We start from the raw sequence: 17,842 nt of genomic DNA on the forward strand, positions 1-17,842 counted from the left end.
TGTCTCGTCGAGATGTATGATTTTTATTTTTGAATCACTCAATTTCATTGAGTATTGAAGAAGTTATGAACGTTTAAAGTTTACCCAGTTTTCGGTGAGTTTTCCAGTTTTCCATAGAACAATCACCTTTCAGGCTATTTTCTAGCCATCTTTAGCAACCATTGGACTTCCAAATAGGTATAATCTTGTTGTACACTTTCCTATCTTCATTTTGATATATTATGGGTCGAATTTGGTTAAGAAACGATTGAGTTACGAAGCTTTAAAAATTGTCCAAACTTTTGGCCAAGAGCTTCAGGACACTTAACGGAGTTTTTAACGAAATGACCAAAATAATGGATGGTGAACAATCTTAGTGACCATTTCTATGAATTTTCAATCTCAAAGACCAAAGTGATGTGTTATGCAAATCTCAATGACCATTTTGGCTAAAAAGGCTAATTTATATTATGCTTCTAGATAACTGTTGGTGTTAATAGCAAACCGACAGGGTAATTAGCAAACAATATGTTAAATTTCATTGAGTTTCTTGGTGACCCAGGAAACACTTTCTGTTATGTGCACCAGGGAATTGTAAACATCTTTACTAACAGGAATGTATTAGAGCTTCCAATGTATGGATTTTCTGTTTGGACGGTGATCGTTTGTTCATGAATTTTCCATTCTTTACTCGCTTTTACCATTTCTTCTCCGTCCTGAAAAGATATCTTCTAAACCAACAAGAAAAAAAATTACTGGTAATTGCAAGGCAACTACATTGGTTTGGGGATCCAGTCTCTGAAAAAATCCGCTAACAATAACAAAATGCAATGAAATCACACTTTTTTCCTGGCCCGCAAGCCACACTGATGGGCCTAAACATCCATTTGAAGCTATAATCGAGTCAATGAAAAAACCACTTCCCTAACTATTGTTCATAATCTCATAATTTCACTGTTTATTTTTTACAATAAAAAATCATATACAAGCCTATTTCTTGATTTCAGACTCAAAGCCAACCTGAATTAGCAGACATGTACCATTTTTCATTGCAACGAAATGCACTTCTCCAAACATTGTGGACCATGCCAACTGAATGAAGAAGAAGCATGCCTCATGTTTCTCTTTTATGAAATGGATGAGAGATATATGATGGTGATAGTGAAGGAAATAAAATGTTGAAAGATTTATGGTTTCTTCTATACTATAATTCGCAAGAAAAACTTGAATAGAGGTATCTAGTCACGTCATTTGTCTCTCATAAAATTTTTTGTATTTTGATTTCATCCAACTACACACTTATTCATCTTAATATAAAAATTATCCTAATCAGATAGTCATCTAGAAATTCAGGGGCTTGCATATCCAAATGCTGCCACCAGTGCATAACTACATGCCAAATTGTCAAAGCATGTGGGCAAGTCCCATCAAGTGAGGCAACTTTCGACATCCATTACTACTGCATTACAAACATGGGTGTGTAGCACTTGTTCCAATCTAGGGTTGACCTTTTGATAAGGAGTGGTCTTCTATCTGGTACCAGAAAAAGGTACAAGCTTCCATTGCTTGTTGGAATTATAAGAGAGATTTTTAATTCCACACGTGCATAAGTAATCAAGTACCCAATTAGATAACCCTAGTACCTCAAAAGCCCCACGATAAGAAGTAGAAAAGAGAGTTTGCACAACATGGTACAATTTTTCAGCCTCGGTAAGGTCAAGTGCTTCTTCAACTTGGCCACTTAGTATAGGAATTTGTGCCTTGTGGTGAGCCCTGTTGAGAAGTTTTTGGTGTTTGCCTTGTCACCTTCATCCATTCCCATGAAATCCCATCATAGAACACTTTTTTTTTTTCATGTTATCCATATATGTTTAATTGGCCTCATAGAATCATCGATATCTACGAACACTAACATGACCACCGTCATCACCATCATATATTGATTGAACGAACACACAAGAGATTTAGTGTTTATCCATCATGAGATCTAAATTGTCTTTTCTCAAACCCATGGGCAAAGTTTCTCCTTATCCAGCAGAATTTATGGCCCCGTTTAGTAGGTGGGACTAGAACGAACATGAACATTTAAAGTGAACTAATTATCAGGTTTCATGTTTGATGAACTTAACAACGGTGATTAGTTAAACTTGACAACTATCCGACATCTTCCATCTCCAAAAGTGGTAATTATATAGGATGAAACTAAGATGATCGGTTCTAATACTGCCTAGTCTCAGCTATGGCTGATTTTTGGATAGATCAAATTAAAAACAAAGTTTTCATTTTCCATTCCAAATAGTTTCGAATAATTTATTACCAATTTGGAATGAGAAAATTTTAAAACATATTATGGAATTCTTACATTTTACAAGTTTTTGGATATTCTTGAAATTTTTGTATATACAATTTAATGTTCTTTCTTAGTAATTGGTATATATTAGTGTATCTATTTTAAAAAAAAAAATAGTGCACTAGTATGTCTATGATTGTATATAGCATAGATACATATAAGACAAAATAAAATAGTATAAGTGTATCATTAAATATAAAAAATAGGTTTTTATAACAAATGGTCTCTAAAATTGACCCAACTCCTTATTTGAAGTGGTAAAGTTAGGTTGGAGCTAGAAAAATCAAAGACACCTGAAAATTCTTTAATGGATTTATATATAGTTTTGTGTCACATGGGTACACTAATAGATTATTATTATTTTTTTTTTTTTACAGAAACCTACCATAAGGACCACATTGATTAACCTAAGAAAACAATAGAATTGAATACGGAATTTGTTATTTTTAAACTGTCACATCCCGGCCCGGGGTGGATCACTTCCCGGGCCCGCTCCACCACCGTAGCACGATATTGTCCGCTTTGGGCTTACCATTCCCTCACGGTTTTGTTTTTGGGAACTCACGAGCAACTTCCCAGTGGGTCACCCATCATGGGATTGCTCAAGCCTCCTTCTCGCTTAACTTCGGAGTTCCTACGGAACCCGAAGCCAGTGAGCTCCCAAAAAGCCTCGTGCTAGGTAGGGATGGGAATATACATTTAAGGATCACTCCCCTGGGCGATGTGGGATGTCACAATCCACCCCCCTTAGGGGCCTGACGTCCTCGTCGGCACACCACGGCCAGGGTTAGGCTCTGATACCAATTGTCACATCCCGGTCCGGGGCGGATCACTTCCCGGGCCCGCTCCACCACCGTAGCACGATATTGTCCGCTTTGGACTTACCATTCCCTCAAGGTTTTGTTTTTGGGAACTCACGAGCAACTTCCCAGTGGGTCACCCATCATGGGATTGCTTAAGCCTCCTTCTCGCTTAACTTCGGAGTTCCTACGGAACCCGAAGCCAGTGAGCTCCCAAAAGGCCTCGTGCTAGGTAGGGATGGGAATATACATTTAAGGATCACTCCCCTGGGCGATGTGGGATGTCACAATCCACCCCCCTTAGGGGCCCGACGTCCTCGTCGGCACACCACGGCCAGGGTTAGGCTCTGATACCAATTTGTCACATCTCGGCCGAGGGCGGATCACTTCCCGGGCTCGCTCCACCACCGTAGCACGATATTGTCCATTTTGGGCTTACCATTCCCTCACGGTTTTGTTTTTGGGAACTCACGAGCAACTTCCCAGTGGGTCACCCATCATGGGATTGCTCTAGCCCCCTTCTCGCTTAACTTCGGAGTTCCTACGAAACCCGAAGCCAGTGAGCTCCCAAAAGGCCTCGTGCTAGGTAGGGATGAGACTATACATATAAGGATCACTCCCCTGGGCGATGTGGGATGTCACATAAACTCTTAATCATAAAAATTGGGAAATGACACCTATTTATATAGAATTTAAACTTGGAAATTGAAGGTCCTAAATTTCAATTTTTTTTGGTACATGTCAATATATAAATTTCGACTTTAATCCAAATTCCAAATTTATTCTTTCATCTAAACATAGTGTACATGTATTCAAATTTTTTCGAAAATTTAGAATTCAAAATAGAACTTTTAATGGTAGAAATAGAATAATAGTTTCCAATTCAATTTCCACCCCATTACAAGTTGATGTTTTCTTTGTCTCACCATCATTTATAATTTATCTGAACAATATGGTCTCATCATTTAATGGCATAAGACCATTGACTAAAATGCGAATCCTACTATATATGCCGTCAGTCAATCAAACTTTTGTTTTAGCATGAATCATGACTATGAAGCCTGCAAGCCTAGGAATACAAAGGGAACATCATGCACAGTATTTCATTCGCGCAAGTGGTCCGACATCTTTTGTGCATGTTGCATACTTGCTTAGTATGTGTATGTTGCGAGACAAAGCTCCATCTCGAACATTCAATTTATAAGATAGGGTTCTCATGTTAATCAATTTCAGCACTGTATATATCTCTGTCTCTTATAAGAGTGCTTGGGCTCACTGTTGCTGGCGAGTGTATAGTTAGGGTTTTGACTTTTTATTGACGTATGTCCCATGAAAATTGTTGCATACGATAAATATATAGCGTTTCACTTCACTTGCAACAATTTGGCTCTATCATGTGATTAACCATATGTTGTGTTGTTACGTGCATAAGATCAACATTGTATGCAAGAATTTCTCTTGTCGGGTTATAGATAATTATTTTTCCTAGTGCTATGCTTGGGGATCACAATTGACGTGTTTCTTAATTCATATGGGTGCCCTTAGAATACTGCTAGCCCATCCAAAAATTAAAGAAAAAACAACTGTTTGGAGCAGTTCACTTGGGGACAAGGATTGTCTGCCCTTCCACTTCCGGTACCCTTCCGTACCATCCTGTTTTGTGTGGTCACGGTTAAGCCACGTCAACATTTTATATTGTTTTTTCATAGAGATAATAAGATAAAAATAAATAGTAATATAAAATATTGATGTGGCTTAACCATGACCACACAAACAGAAAGGTACAGGAGAACACCAAAAGTTGGAGAGCAGACAATCCCCGTCCTTCACTTGGACATGGGTGTTGCTGGGTGGCGCAATTTTTCAGGTAGTTTCCGCACAAATTCAAACGGTGAGCTGAAACTTTTAGGTAGTTTTCAAAATATTCCCTATATATGAGTGCATTTTTTATCATCCTTAAATGGTGGTATTGATTAGTGTTAGGATTTTGATTTAGGTTTACGCAAAATTTAAAATTTAAACTCATTCACTAACAATCAATGCAGTGAACATTACCACTTTTAACTACCACTTAAAAGTTGTGAGAAAAAATATTCTCATAAATAATACTACGAAAGTCAATGAGTCATATACCTCACACTTAGATAACCACTTATGGCTTGCTTGTGTATTATAAAAGAGTGATGCTATTCACACATCTATTTATACATTTCACACACACCCTTATTAATTTCTTTCTTTGATATTCTTCAATTCATTTGATCTTACGGTCAAAAATTGAAAAATGTGTGTGAGAAATAAATAGAATGTATGGATAACACTACCCTATAAAATATGTCAACCATTGCAAAGGTCTACCCAAAACATTCCCAAGTCATAAGATGATCTTGACCTCTTCAAAAACAAAATCTTGCTAATGCAGCAGATTCGTCGGTGAGATTTGGGTTGGATCTTCTCTTGCATTCCAGTCAAACAAGATAATTAATTAGTAAGCATTTAGGTTTTACATTGTTCAAAATTATGGAACATGATTGGCATCATTATCTTTTGATTTAGGTTTACATCGCTCGATATTTCAACGTTGGTCAATGATATAGAATTGAAAATTTGAAAGGTCAACAGTTAAGGTAGGTCTCTAGAAGCTGACTAATGTCATGACTTATGAGGTGGCTCGTCTTTCATATAATCGTCATAAGTATCTAATTCGATGGATTACCTTACCTAGAAGGACTTGCTGTAAAAGATCCCATAATTCTTTTTAGGTAGTTAATAGGTATCTTTATCCTTGAGGTGGAGACTCCAAATGATAGATTTGTCCTTAGAAATCCTACCAATTTTAATCAATGGGGAAAACGGGAAATGTAAAGTTTGCCTACCGTCTCTGAATTGGAGGAAAACCTTGGCTAGAAACTTGAACTAGAAATCTGACCTAGGAAAAAAAATAGCTAGAACCAAACTACAAACTATTTTCGAAAGGGGCATTTAGATTTGGGTACGTAAATCAACGTCAGTAGGTTAAGTCTAGTATTATCTTACCTACCACTTTTATTTTTTTTACACTCATTTTATTTTTTAAATATTGGAGATTAAAATTAAAATCCACTTAATATCTTGTAACAAAAACCAATATATAACACAAATCCATCTGCTTAACATACGACCCTAACTCAAGTAACAAATATATGAATGTATATTATACCTCTAAGCGAGATATGAAACCTAACTAAAATGTAGAAAAACATAATATACCTACAAGCAGACACATTAATCTATGATATAGGTTGATTATTAAAAAAAAATTGTAATATAGGTAGATAAATACAACTAACATGTGATAGAAGTTGATTATAAAATTAAAAATGAAATCTATAAATGGGGTTTAAAGCTAGAGGAAGAAGAACAAAAATAAAAATAAATAATTAAAGAGATAATTAATTTAAAAATTAATTTTTATAATAAATCTTATCATCAAAAAAATAATTATGGAGAATAAAATAAGGGAACTATTATTAGCACTCTAAAAATTTCATTCTACATTCCTTGCAGGTGTATTTTCCTTTTTAATTAAAGAAAATTTGGAATGCAAAATGTGATTTTTGGAGTGCCAATAAAAATCTCTAAAATAATTAAATTTAAGGACTTGGACTTATTTTAATAAAGTAGACTATTCCTACTATTTGCTCAAAAAATTATACTTATGTCAAGTTTCCCCTTTTAGGAAATGCTCTATAATCTAATCTATCATTACTATTGCTCAAACTGAGATGAATACTATTTAAAGCATTTCCAAAAGATGTTCTAAAACAACTTAAATTCTATTTTAATGAGCCAAATTTAAAAAAAAATAAAAAATTACATCTTCAAAAAACTTAGTAAAAGAGTCTCTATTATAACGAAATGAACAGTCACTCTTTAAATTTAAAGAGAAACTATTCATTAGCTAAATATTAAAAAAATAGTAAAACACAAGAGTAGACCCATGAGCAAATTAAAGAGAAAAGAAAGAAATATAGTTTTAGAAAATGAGTGGGTTAAGTTTGAATTGTTAAAATAAAAAATTCAAAATTTGTAAAATAAAAAGTGTTCTTAGTGATAAAAAGTTAAACTAAGTAGCAAAAATAATTTTTTTTAACGCTATGCACTTGCTAGTTTAAAAAAAATTTAAAATTTTTCTTGGGATGCTCAACTAACTTAATCATTTTTGTCCAATACAATAGTGAGATTCCATTCACTTTAAGTAGTACGTCTGGGCCATTTTCAAATTTTGGTTAGGGTACCATGCACTAGAAATACAAAACTCAACGCAGGAAAAGAAAATCCCCAAACTAAAATGCTAATATCTAAGTTCAATTATAACTTTGATATGCAATGAAGAAAACGTGTAAGTTTTAGGTCCTACCACTTTTGAGCCCAAACGAGAGAATTTATGTGTAAGAATTTCAGTATTGCGCTTTGGAGATGGCTTTTAGCTCACCATAAATTTGGTGAACTGAGCTTTAACATTGCAATTATGTAAATTCACGGCCTTAAATATTCAAATAGAAAATAAGCACGTTAATTAAAACTTAACTAATCATCTAATCATCAACAAACATATCATTTGATTTACAAAATTTAATTTAAAACTTGTCTATCTAGCATTACCCTAATTAATTAGACTACAATGGTGTAGTATGTGATGTGACAAGTGATTCATACAACTAATATCTAATAAGACAAACTCATTATTTGAATGACATGTATTACTTGCCACATCAGGTAGCATACTAATGTAGTACAAAAATATAGTTTTCTTAATGTTTTTTAAACAAAATGTCAGGTACATAATAACATTTAAATTGAGAAGCACTACTTCATTATAAAATAAAAAATTCATTAATTATCATGTAATTGAGTAGTTATGCATAACATGCGAGGCCAGGAGAGTTGTGGTAGGGAAGAAGGAGGTGGTGGCAGTGGAGGTGATATTAATGGTGGCGCATATAATTTGACATCTAATGCCTTTGTTTATATATTCTTTAATCATTAGCAAAAGCTTAATCACCTGTATTAAAGAGACATCAACCCTATAATCTAGTTTTGACTCTGTCTTGAAGTCACAAAGCTCGTATTAATTTATGGAAGGGACCCCAGTTTGGTCGTATCATGACACTACTTTATATGAGGGAGGGAGAGAAGAAAATCACTAGTTTTGAGCCACCCAGACCCACTCGTGCAAGGGGAAAAGAAGAGAAGAAAAAGGTTTATAATCATTGTATGTCATCGGATAATCTCTTCTATATTTTATGTGTGTGCGTGCTCCCATAAATTTTGATGTACATACATGAGGATTATTTAATTACGGGCATATGGCTGTAATATACAATATTGTATAAGGTTCGTCTTTAATTGTCCTAAATCATACATTTTAATAGCTAATTAAGCGAGGGACACGCGTGCTAGGAAACTAGTTTTAAGTAAGAATAGAACTCAACTATTTCAAATGTATTAGTGTAATTACTCAATATATGAGTCTTGTTAATATTAAAATAAAACAATTTACAATGCGAAATCTCTTTCACTGAAAATATAGTTTTGATCTCACAACAATCAATTAGTGTTGATGATTCTTGACCTATTCGTACGCATTGGTCTATTTGTTTGAATTGCATTCGGAAGATGGCTTTCTATACTCCTCACATTTATCGCAAAGGAAATGTGATTGCAAACAATTTTGTTAACATGAGCTTGTCTTCTCCGACTTTGTATGGCTTGATTCCATGTTGGTTCGTGCTGCTTTGTTTTCAGGCTATGTTGACTTTCATGGCTTCCGCTTCTTAAATTAATATGCATCTTTGCACGCAAGTTTCTTACTTTCTTATTATTTTTTCTTAACCTTGTGATGTTGCTTGTTCTGTTTTGCAGGTTTAGACCTTTAGGTTCGGCTTTAAAGAGGTTTGGTTTCATATCCCTCTTTTCTCCTTGTATTATGAGGGATTAGATTTATGTCTCCCCTAACTATATGTACCATTTTTTTCGATATCAAAAAAATTATCCTAGTACTGTCGAGGGTTCTTTAAAAAAAAAATAAATAAAATAAAATTATTCATAGTTGAAGCATTGAACACGAGGTCGCCACCAACTAATTAAAAAGGGCAATGCCGTTCACTGCATCATATGTGATTAAAACCCTTGCGCATCTCATTCTCATGTTAATATGAGCAAGCATGTGAACTCTGGATCCTATTCACATGATAGGACTGCAGACTAATTTAGTTGAATTATTTTTGTAAAATGTTTAGCTCGGAGTGGCCTTTGTCAACTTCCCAAAACTTAGATATGACCTAGCTGCTTATCTTTTTCTATCATCTGCTACTTTCACTTCAACATTGTTAGAAGTTTCTGAATCACACGGATAAAAGAAAGGAAAACTAATGAAAATGGTTTGAAAACTTTGAGTTTTAATGATAAGGACAAAATAAAAGGTAAAATGAATAATATCAGGATTGACTTTTTAGTATAAAAATGTGATTTTTCGTTAAAATGAATAGTACCATAGACTTTTCGTTAAAATTCCCATAAAATAATGCAAACCATCTATTCTTCATAATCTTGTCCAGCTTGAATCGATAAAGATGTGATTTAATACTTATTTTGGGAAATAATATTATGTATGTATTAAAATTTATATGGCTATGACACTCGTATTTTAGCTCTACGTATCACTGTCGGATAAAAAAAAAGAGAAGATTTTCTGATTTTAATTAGTTTATTAATCCTTTTGACACTAAGAATTGGTTTGGTATTGCCGTGCTTTGAAGAAAAGCTTTTTGACTTTTTTTCATCCAAAATTGTGAAAAAAAACTGAAGCTGAATGTTTACCAAACACAAAAACAGCTCCTAACTTTTTTTTATACCAGCTTTTTTCAGAATCACCTCAATACCAAACCAGGCCTAATATATATTAGGGGTTTAAAGAACCTTTGCCAAATATGTGGAACAAAAAGGCTGAGTACGTAGTTGTAGTTGACACAATAGCTACCGCGCGGTATCTCTATACTGAGCTCACCCTCCAATCATCCCCATTCTTGGGGTCTTCTGATTTAAACCCAGTCAACGAGAGTACTTTTTTATTTAACCGAGCATCTATCTGATTTAATTTAAATCCTAATTTTACATTTATGTATTATTTGAATAACTTGTTCGCCTTTCCTAGTTATGTCTTTCTTTTCCAAATATGAAATTTTAATTTGAATCATACGCAAAACATTTAAACAAATAAATTAGCAACTGCGATGGACTATATAATTATTTAACTATGAGAATGATATCTATACAATTATTTAACATCTTTATCTACCTACACAAAAAAACATGAGACAGTTGTGAATATTAAAAGTTTCCCATATTGAGATGATATGGCACATTATAAGAGAGTAATTGCATAACTATTGTGTTAGTGATATTTTCAACTTTGTTGTAAGATGTCTAAAATTTGAATATCTTCTTCTCAAAACTTAAGACAATCGAGTGACTTGAAATGAGTACTTGAATAAAAGTGAAACTTCTAAACTTAAGGTTTTCAAAGAATAAGTGTATTATGAAAAAAAATTGAGAAAGCTATTTTGTTAGAAAATTATTCTTGTGTAAAAGGAATTCAGGTAAAGTCTAATTGACTTATGGATCGAATACAATGGTTCAAAACCTTTCGAGATTGGGGTGGAAAGCTTCACTGTTTCTTGATGAAGTCGTATTAAAAAGTGTGGCATTGGAATTTTTCGAATGCAGTGAGTGTATTAGACAGTGACAGAGAAGAGAAATAAATAAATGGTAGTTGAAAGCAAAACAATGAGAAAAAAAATTTTAGTGGGATGCGCAGAAGAATCGGAGATTGGTGCAAGGAGATGATGGGGTAGCTGCCAAAGCACTCTACATTTATATGAAGCCTCTAAAAGGAAGATCCTGACCCTACACACCCCCCCCCCCCGGGGCGCGCGTAAAATACAAGTTGGATTATTTTAATTAATCTTGAAAGATAAGCACCTTGTTAAATCAATCTGATAGAATAAAAGAATCAATTTATCATTCGTTATAAGTTACATGGGCCATCAAAGCTTAAGAAGAGACTAGGGGTGGGCACTTAAAACAAAAAACCGAAATCGAAACACGAACCAAATCGGATCGCACCAAACGGTTCGGTTTTGCGGTTTTGAAACGGTTTGGTTTCAGTTTTGGCTTCTGAAAACCGCATCGAAACCGATCGCACTGTAAATAGTAATAAGCATTTAATTAAATGTCCATATTAAATGTCATGTTTTAATTGATTGTTTGTTAGAGTCCATACATTTATTATGAACTCAACCACACTAGAATATCATCATTCATCACTTTCTTTCTCTTCTACATAATATCATCACTCATCAGTAGGGGTGGGCACTTGAATGCATTGTCCTACACTGGATATGTGATCAATGGGTAAATGTTCCACACAAAGGATGTTGAGAAATTGAAATTGCAAGGGAAATAATGCATAGCTTCTTCATAGATTTGAGGGGGCAAGTCTGTTTGTTGGACAATTATAATATATATATGCCATGAGTCCATGACATTGGATCATTGATACATGTTATCTACTGCACAGAGTATGCAAACCGTTCATTCATTTCTTCTTCCCAAGCCTTAAATTTTTGTGTGGCAATTGGTACCTAGCGAGCTAATAAGGTTGCTTTGTGAAGACTTTTACTGGATTTTAATGAGGGAATAGTTTCATTTTATATACGGATTTATGACATTTTGTAGCGGTTCGATTAGCTAGATTGGAAAATGCTTAATAATATATTCTAATCTTTCATTTCAAGTTCTGATTTATGATCTTACTAGAAACTACTTTTCTTCTAGATAAGTTTTCTTAAAAAAAGTTCTTTGTTGATTGCCTTCATGTAAAGCTTGAGATATGCGTTTCGTATTTTAATTTGTATATTTTTTCTTAAAAACCGAACCGAAACCATTTGAAACCACACCAAACCAAACCAAACGGTTTGGTTTCATTTTGGTTTTGGCTTCAAAACCGCACCAAACCGAACCGCAAAAAGTTTCAATTTCACTTAAAACCGCACCGAACCGAACCATGCCCACTCCTAGGAGAGACCATGTTTAACTCATGGATCGATTTGTGTGTGTTTCGATTGCCTTAATTAGTTTTATATCGGTAGTTGTTTCATCATATAAATGCAAGTTTGACCTTTAAATAACTCTAGGATTGTAAATATGCACTTACATTGAAAATAAACGTGAATGTAGTAAATTAACAATTTGATAATATAACATATATACATCAAGGGCGGCTTAATAAGATAACATATCATCAATATTAGGCTAAAGGCGAGAATAATCATTGTGATTCATTCTTATTGACATTTACTCTTTTGTTAATCCACTCAAACACCACGCCAATCCCATTCTCTTCCCTATGTATAACCCAAGAAACAAAAATTACAAGGATAGAGTTGGCTAAAATTCCGTCTCAAGTTCCCTAGCTCCTCAAATGGCAAACACATCATGCACACTAATCCCAAAATCAGTATGCTAATTTGGAGGGTCTATGGGAGTCAAGCATACTTGAACACCATACTTAGGTTTGATGGTGAGGACAATAACCGGAGCATGACGATAATTAGGCGAAATAGTAAAGCTAAATCGCGAGATTAACATTGCTAATATGATCTTAGCTTCCATCATAGCGAAAGATTGACCGATACAATTTCTTGGACCAGTAGCAAACGGAATGAACCTCCCGGGTGTGAAGGACTTGGAAGCAAATCTTTCAGGGTTGAACTCATTTGCATCTTTACCCCATAACTCTTCACTGTGGTGAATAGCCAGCACTGGAATCCATATTGATAGCCCCTTTGGAATATGTAAGTCGCCGAGTTTGATGTCCTCAAAAGCCATTCGAGGTAGAACAGTCGCTGGTGGATACAGCCTCAGTGATTCATTTATTACCATATTTAACTGCAACAAATCAAACAAAATATATATATATATATATATATATTTGTGACCAATAAGCTCAGACTAAAACTCTAGGAACATGGTTCAGAAAAAAAATATTAATTAAAGATATAATTAAGGGCATGACCTAGCTAGCTTGGCAAGGCTTATTAAAGTTTTTATGATTACTAGACATGCAAGGCACTGCCGCTGCCAAGCCTTTTGACTAATTTGACCTCCATTATCAGCTAATCTCCTTTTAAAAAACTTCAATTTGGTGTTCTGGGTTTTTTATAATTAGCATTTTCATAATTAAGTGAGTAATGTTATTCATGCCATATTTTTATACCATATTTCTATACCACCTTAGGTGGCATCTGATGTGAACAGCCACATCATTTGAAAAATTTGCAAACCTAAGGAAATGAAAGAAAAAGACTTATCGTATACCACAATCAATCAATCATCATTTAATTAACTAATTTTTCTTAATTATTAGTTTATTAAATAATGAACTAAATTTAAAAATCTGATTAATTCAAATGATGTGACTGTCCATATTAAATATCACCTAAGATGATATGAAAATATGATACAAAAATATAGTATGAATAGTATTACTCAAATTAAGTAGAACCACAAAACTAAGGTGGCGTGCCATGAACTATGGATAGGAGTAGATTATGGGCCCTCTTAGAATGAAAAGCCTAAAGCGAGGGCTAGCTAGCTTCACTTTTGAGGCTTCTTTTAAAGTACTATTGCAGGTAGAAATGCAGTAAATTGTTTATACTACTAAATTAATTGGGTGTTAGTTTAGAATCAGGATCCTCTCTTAATTGGGTGCAAAACCATCGGATCGTTGAAATTTTATCCAACGGTTAAAAATAGAGGACTTTTCTAAAAGTTATAATAATTGTAACCTTTGGATAAAATTTCAATTGCCCAATGGTCTTGGTCAGGAGGATCCTCACCCTTTGCTCAGGAGAGAATCCTCATCCGTTAGTTTGGACACTTTATTTAATCGTATGCATTCAAAATTGAATATTCTATCAGAAAGTGTGGTAATTAAATTGAAAATTTGTTAGAACTGTAGTCACTTAATTTAATACAAGCGAGTAAAATCCAAACTTAAGTTTACACGTAGGTGTGGAGTTTTAGCCTTTAGGCTTATGCCAAAAAATCTATGTTTGTTTAAGAATTTTGGAAGCATTGCTTAGTGGCTATAATATCTTGTCCCTTCTCAATACCTTTAACTTTTTAGTAATTTCATGGCCTAAATGCCACCATATCAAACCACCAAAACAACTATAAGCTAACAATAATTAGAAAGATATAAAGCAAGCTTGCTTACCAAAGTGAGCTTGGAAAGTTGATCAACAGATGGAGTTCCACCATTGCATACTTGCTTCACCTCAGCCCTAACCTTTTCTTGCCAAGAGGGATTGCAGGCTAATAACATGACAGTCCAACTGAGTAAAAGAGCAGTTGTTTCATGTCCTGCAAAGAAGAATGTCTTGCATTCATCCATGATTAGCTGCAAGTTTAAGCTGAAACCATTCCCTCTTCTTTTCTGCATCTCATTGAGCAACATCCCCAGCAAATCATTTCCATAAGAACTACTCCGACCGATCTCAACGCTGTCCTTTCGGCTCTGGATTATCTCCATCAGCAGCCTCTCCACCTCCATTTTCAGAGATTTTATTTCTCTGTTGTATTTACTTGGGAAAAACCTGAAATCCAATTCAAAACTTCAGAATATCAAAAAGAAATTAGTCTGACCTACAAAAATAATTAGTACATATGTCATGGGTTTGAAGCCGTTCAACAACGAACTCTTGAAGGTGATTGACAATTGATCAAGAACAAACTATAATAACTATGGAATCTGCCAAAGAAATTTATTGGAAAAACATGGAAAAACATGGAAAAACATGAAAAACTATAATAACTATGGAATCTACCAAATCAAATAAAATAAAAAGGACAAAAAAGAGAAGCTTATTGGAAAAACATGGAATCTGCCAAAGAAATTAAGAATAAGAAAATGCGACCACGTAAAAGAAATCTATTGGCTCTTTTTATTATTTATGAAACATAAACGAATTCAATTAAATATCCTCCCTAAAATGCACCTCAAATCCTTTTGTGTACAACTCACCGGCTTCCGGGAAGGCACAAGTGCCTGCTTGCTTGGGCGCATAGTTGCTGCAGAACAGTGAGCAGTCGAAATATCTGCTTCCCCTTCTCGTAGCTGCTATCGAACTCCGTCCTCGAAATTATGTCAGCTGTGAGCCTTGTCATGTATTCTCCAATCTCAAACTCCTTTCTCCCTGAAATCTCTATCTCCTTTTTTAGCGACAGGAGCATCTCTTTAGTGCATTCCACCATGTACCCCGCATAGCTCTAATCAAAATTGCAATTTTTAATTCATCACAATAATTCCAGTTAGGAAATTGTTATTAACACTGTAAAATAATCTTTTTGCACTTTCATATTCCTTTTTATTTATTTATTTATTTTTTTTGCCAAAGAGAATTCAATAATGACATTTTTGGAATGTTAATAACAGACACCATACATAACAGAAACATTAAGAATCATCATATTCATACCTTGAGTCTATCTCCTGTGAATACCGGTGCAATGATGTGGCGCTGATGGTACCAATCTTCGCCATTGGCCATCAGTAATCCGCGGCCGATGAAATGCTTGGAGCCTTGCTGTTGAAGCCATGACCTGCCGGAGATGGAGCTGTACTTGGACAAAAGCTCCTTGATCAATTCAGTCTCCGACAAGCACATACGGGGTTCAACTCCATTCCAATATATGAATCTTTTTCCTAAAACCCAACTCAAATATCATAAAAAGACACAAAAAATTATATAGTGATCGATGTGGTGATCAAATTAAAAGAATTTACGAACCATATTGTTTGGACCATGCGACATAATGGGGCAGGAGCCGGCCGACGATGTCGTGGTTGATCGTGTGCATGTCGTGAGAGGTCGATTTGGCGACAAGGGTGGCCATGTCCAAGATGTTGCCGTTGAGAGGGCGGGGTTTAGGGCCACGCACTCCTTGCTTTTCCATGATTTTCTTGATGCGTCTTGGGGTTAGGAAGTAGCATGAGAGAGTGTCGTAAGCAACTCTTAGTAATAAGCTAAGAAATATGACCAGTAGGGTTGTTAAGAGCACCGCAGCCATGGTGGTGATCAAATAAAACTAGAAGAAGAAAAACAGAGGATTTTTTATCTTGCAAATTTCTGGCGTCTCACACTCAAATAAGAGAGATTGTGTGTGTAATGTGAAGTAGCGACCACCCCAATTTATATTGGCCAAGAGGAAGGCTTCTCAGCAATTAAAATTTTATTTTTGTCAAAGTCAGCAATTTTAAATTAGGACATATGTATAGTGTAACGCTTGTCGTTCTAGAATTTATATAACCGATTTCATTTAATAGAATAAAGGTGTAATCAAACTAGGATTTGAGAGGATTTTAAAAGATTTTAAAATCATAATTAAGTTGATTAGGATTTTAATAGAAAGTTTTAAATCCATGCAAATCTAGGTATAATAAATTGATATTTTAATAGATATTTATAAAATCCATCCAAATCTAGGCGCATTAAAAATTAAAGATTTTGTAATAAATTGATATTTATAAAATCCATCCAAATCTAGTGTAATAAATTGATATTTTAATAAATATTTATCAAATTAAAGATTTTGTAGTTATTAAGCAGTGGATTTTGCAATATTTGAGAGCAAAATCTATATATAACCAAGACAAAAAGAAAATCCCACCTTATCCTAGGATTTCAAATCCATTGTTCTCCTCTTCTCTCTCTTTCATAAGTAAAAGGGTTTTTAACATTAGTCCTTGAAATTGACACACACACACACACAAAAAAAAAAAAAAACATTAGTCTTTGAAAAAGCTTGATTTTTTTTTTAATAATAAATCTAGTATTTGATTACATATTGATTTTAATCATTGATACTTTTATTAAAATTCATATTCTATTTTTGTTATTTTATGTGTATTTTTATTTAATGTATCCACATTAAAATTGTAATTTTATTAATATGCACATTGGGGTGTATTCAATTGGGATTTTGAGGGATTTTAATTCTTTTAATGAATCTAGGGGCTATTCAATCAGGATTTTAAGTGATTATCTGAAATTCAATGTATATTTAATCAAGATTTTAAGATACTTTATTAAAATCCTTAGAAATCCGGGTGTATTCAATTAGAATTTTAAAGAAGTTTATAACATTTCAAGTGTATTCAATTATAATTAGAATTTAGATAATTTGGAACTATTGAGGAATTAGAGGGAATTTGAGAGATCTTGTAGTGTATTTTAAGCATCCACAAATCTCATATCTTCTCATGAGAATTCGAGGGAATTAAATCAAAATTTTACATATAATCTATATAAATCAGTTAAACTCAGTAAAAATCCATGGATTTATAAATCCATTAAAATCTCTCAAATTCCCAATTGAATACACCCCCTTAGTTCTTTCAGTTTATAAATAAATCTGAATAAGAAAACATTAAAAGAAATTAGTGACACATAAGAAAAATTTGTAAATACATCAAAAGTGACTTTACTGAAATATATTAAATTGACTTCTTTGTACTCGATTCATTTTTTGGAGAAATTTTTCATTGTGATGGGAACACAAGTGGTACACCACGTGTTTTAATAAAAATGGTGGGAAATTTTATTTTTTA

General features: G+C 33.9%; 1 protein-coding gene across 1 annotated transcript; it reads right to left on the reverse strand.

The window, feature by feature from the left end:
- Window positions 1-12,693: 12,693 nt before the first annotated feature.
- Window positions 12,694-16,302, reverse strand: LOC137749370 (cytokinin hydroxylase-like). Its single transcript, XM_068489465.1, has 5 exons — window positions 16,023-16,302; window positions 15,711-15,937; window positions 15,257-15,501; window positions 14,450-14,828; window positions 12,694-13,119 (listed from the first exon to the last, which is right to left on the reverse strand). Exons 1-5 carry the CDS (start codon window positions 16,300-16,302, stop codon window positions 12,694-12,696), a joined length of 1,557 nt encoding a protein of 518 aa, XP_068345566.1.
- Window positions 16,303-17,842: the final 1,540 nt, after the last annotated feature.

Source organism: Pyrus communis, chromosome 11, assembly GCF_963583255.1.
Source record: "Pyrus communis chromosome 11, drPyrComm1.1, whole genome shotgun sequence".
In the NCBI taxonomy this organism is placed as follows: domain Eukaryota; kingdom Viridiplantae; phylum Streptophyta; class Magnoliopsida; order Rosales; family Rosaceae; genus Pyrus; species Pyrus communis.

What these genes read in the sequence shown, in the direction of transcription:
- LOC137749370 (XM_068489465.1), bottom strand. Translation starts at nt 16,302, where the DNA reads ATGGCTGCGGTGCTCTTAACAACCCTACTGGTCATATTTCTTAGCTTA. An exon ending in TCACAGGAGATAGACTCAAG is followed by an intron (nt 15,502 to 15,710) that starts GTATGAATATGA and finishes AATTTTGATTAG; the next exon opens with AGCTATGCGGGGTACATGGT. An exon ending in TTGTGCCTTCCCGGAAGCCG is followed by an intron (nt 14,829 to 15,256) that starts GTGAGTTGTACA and finishes ATTGGATTTCAG; the next exon opens with GTTTTTCCCAAGTAAATACA.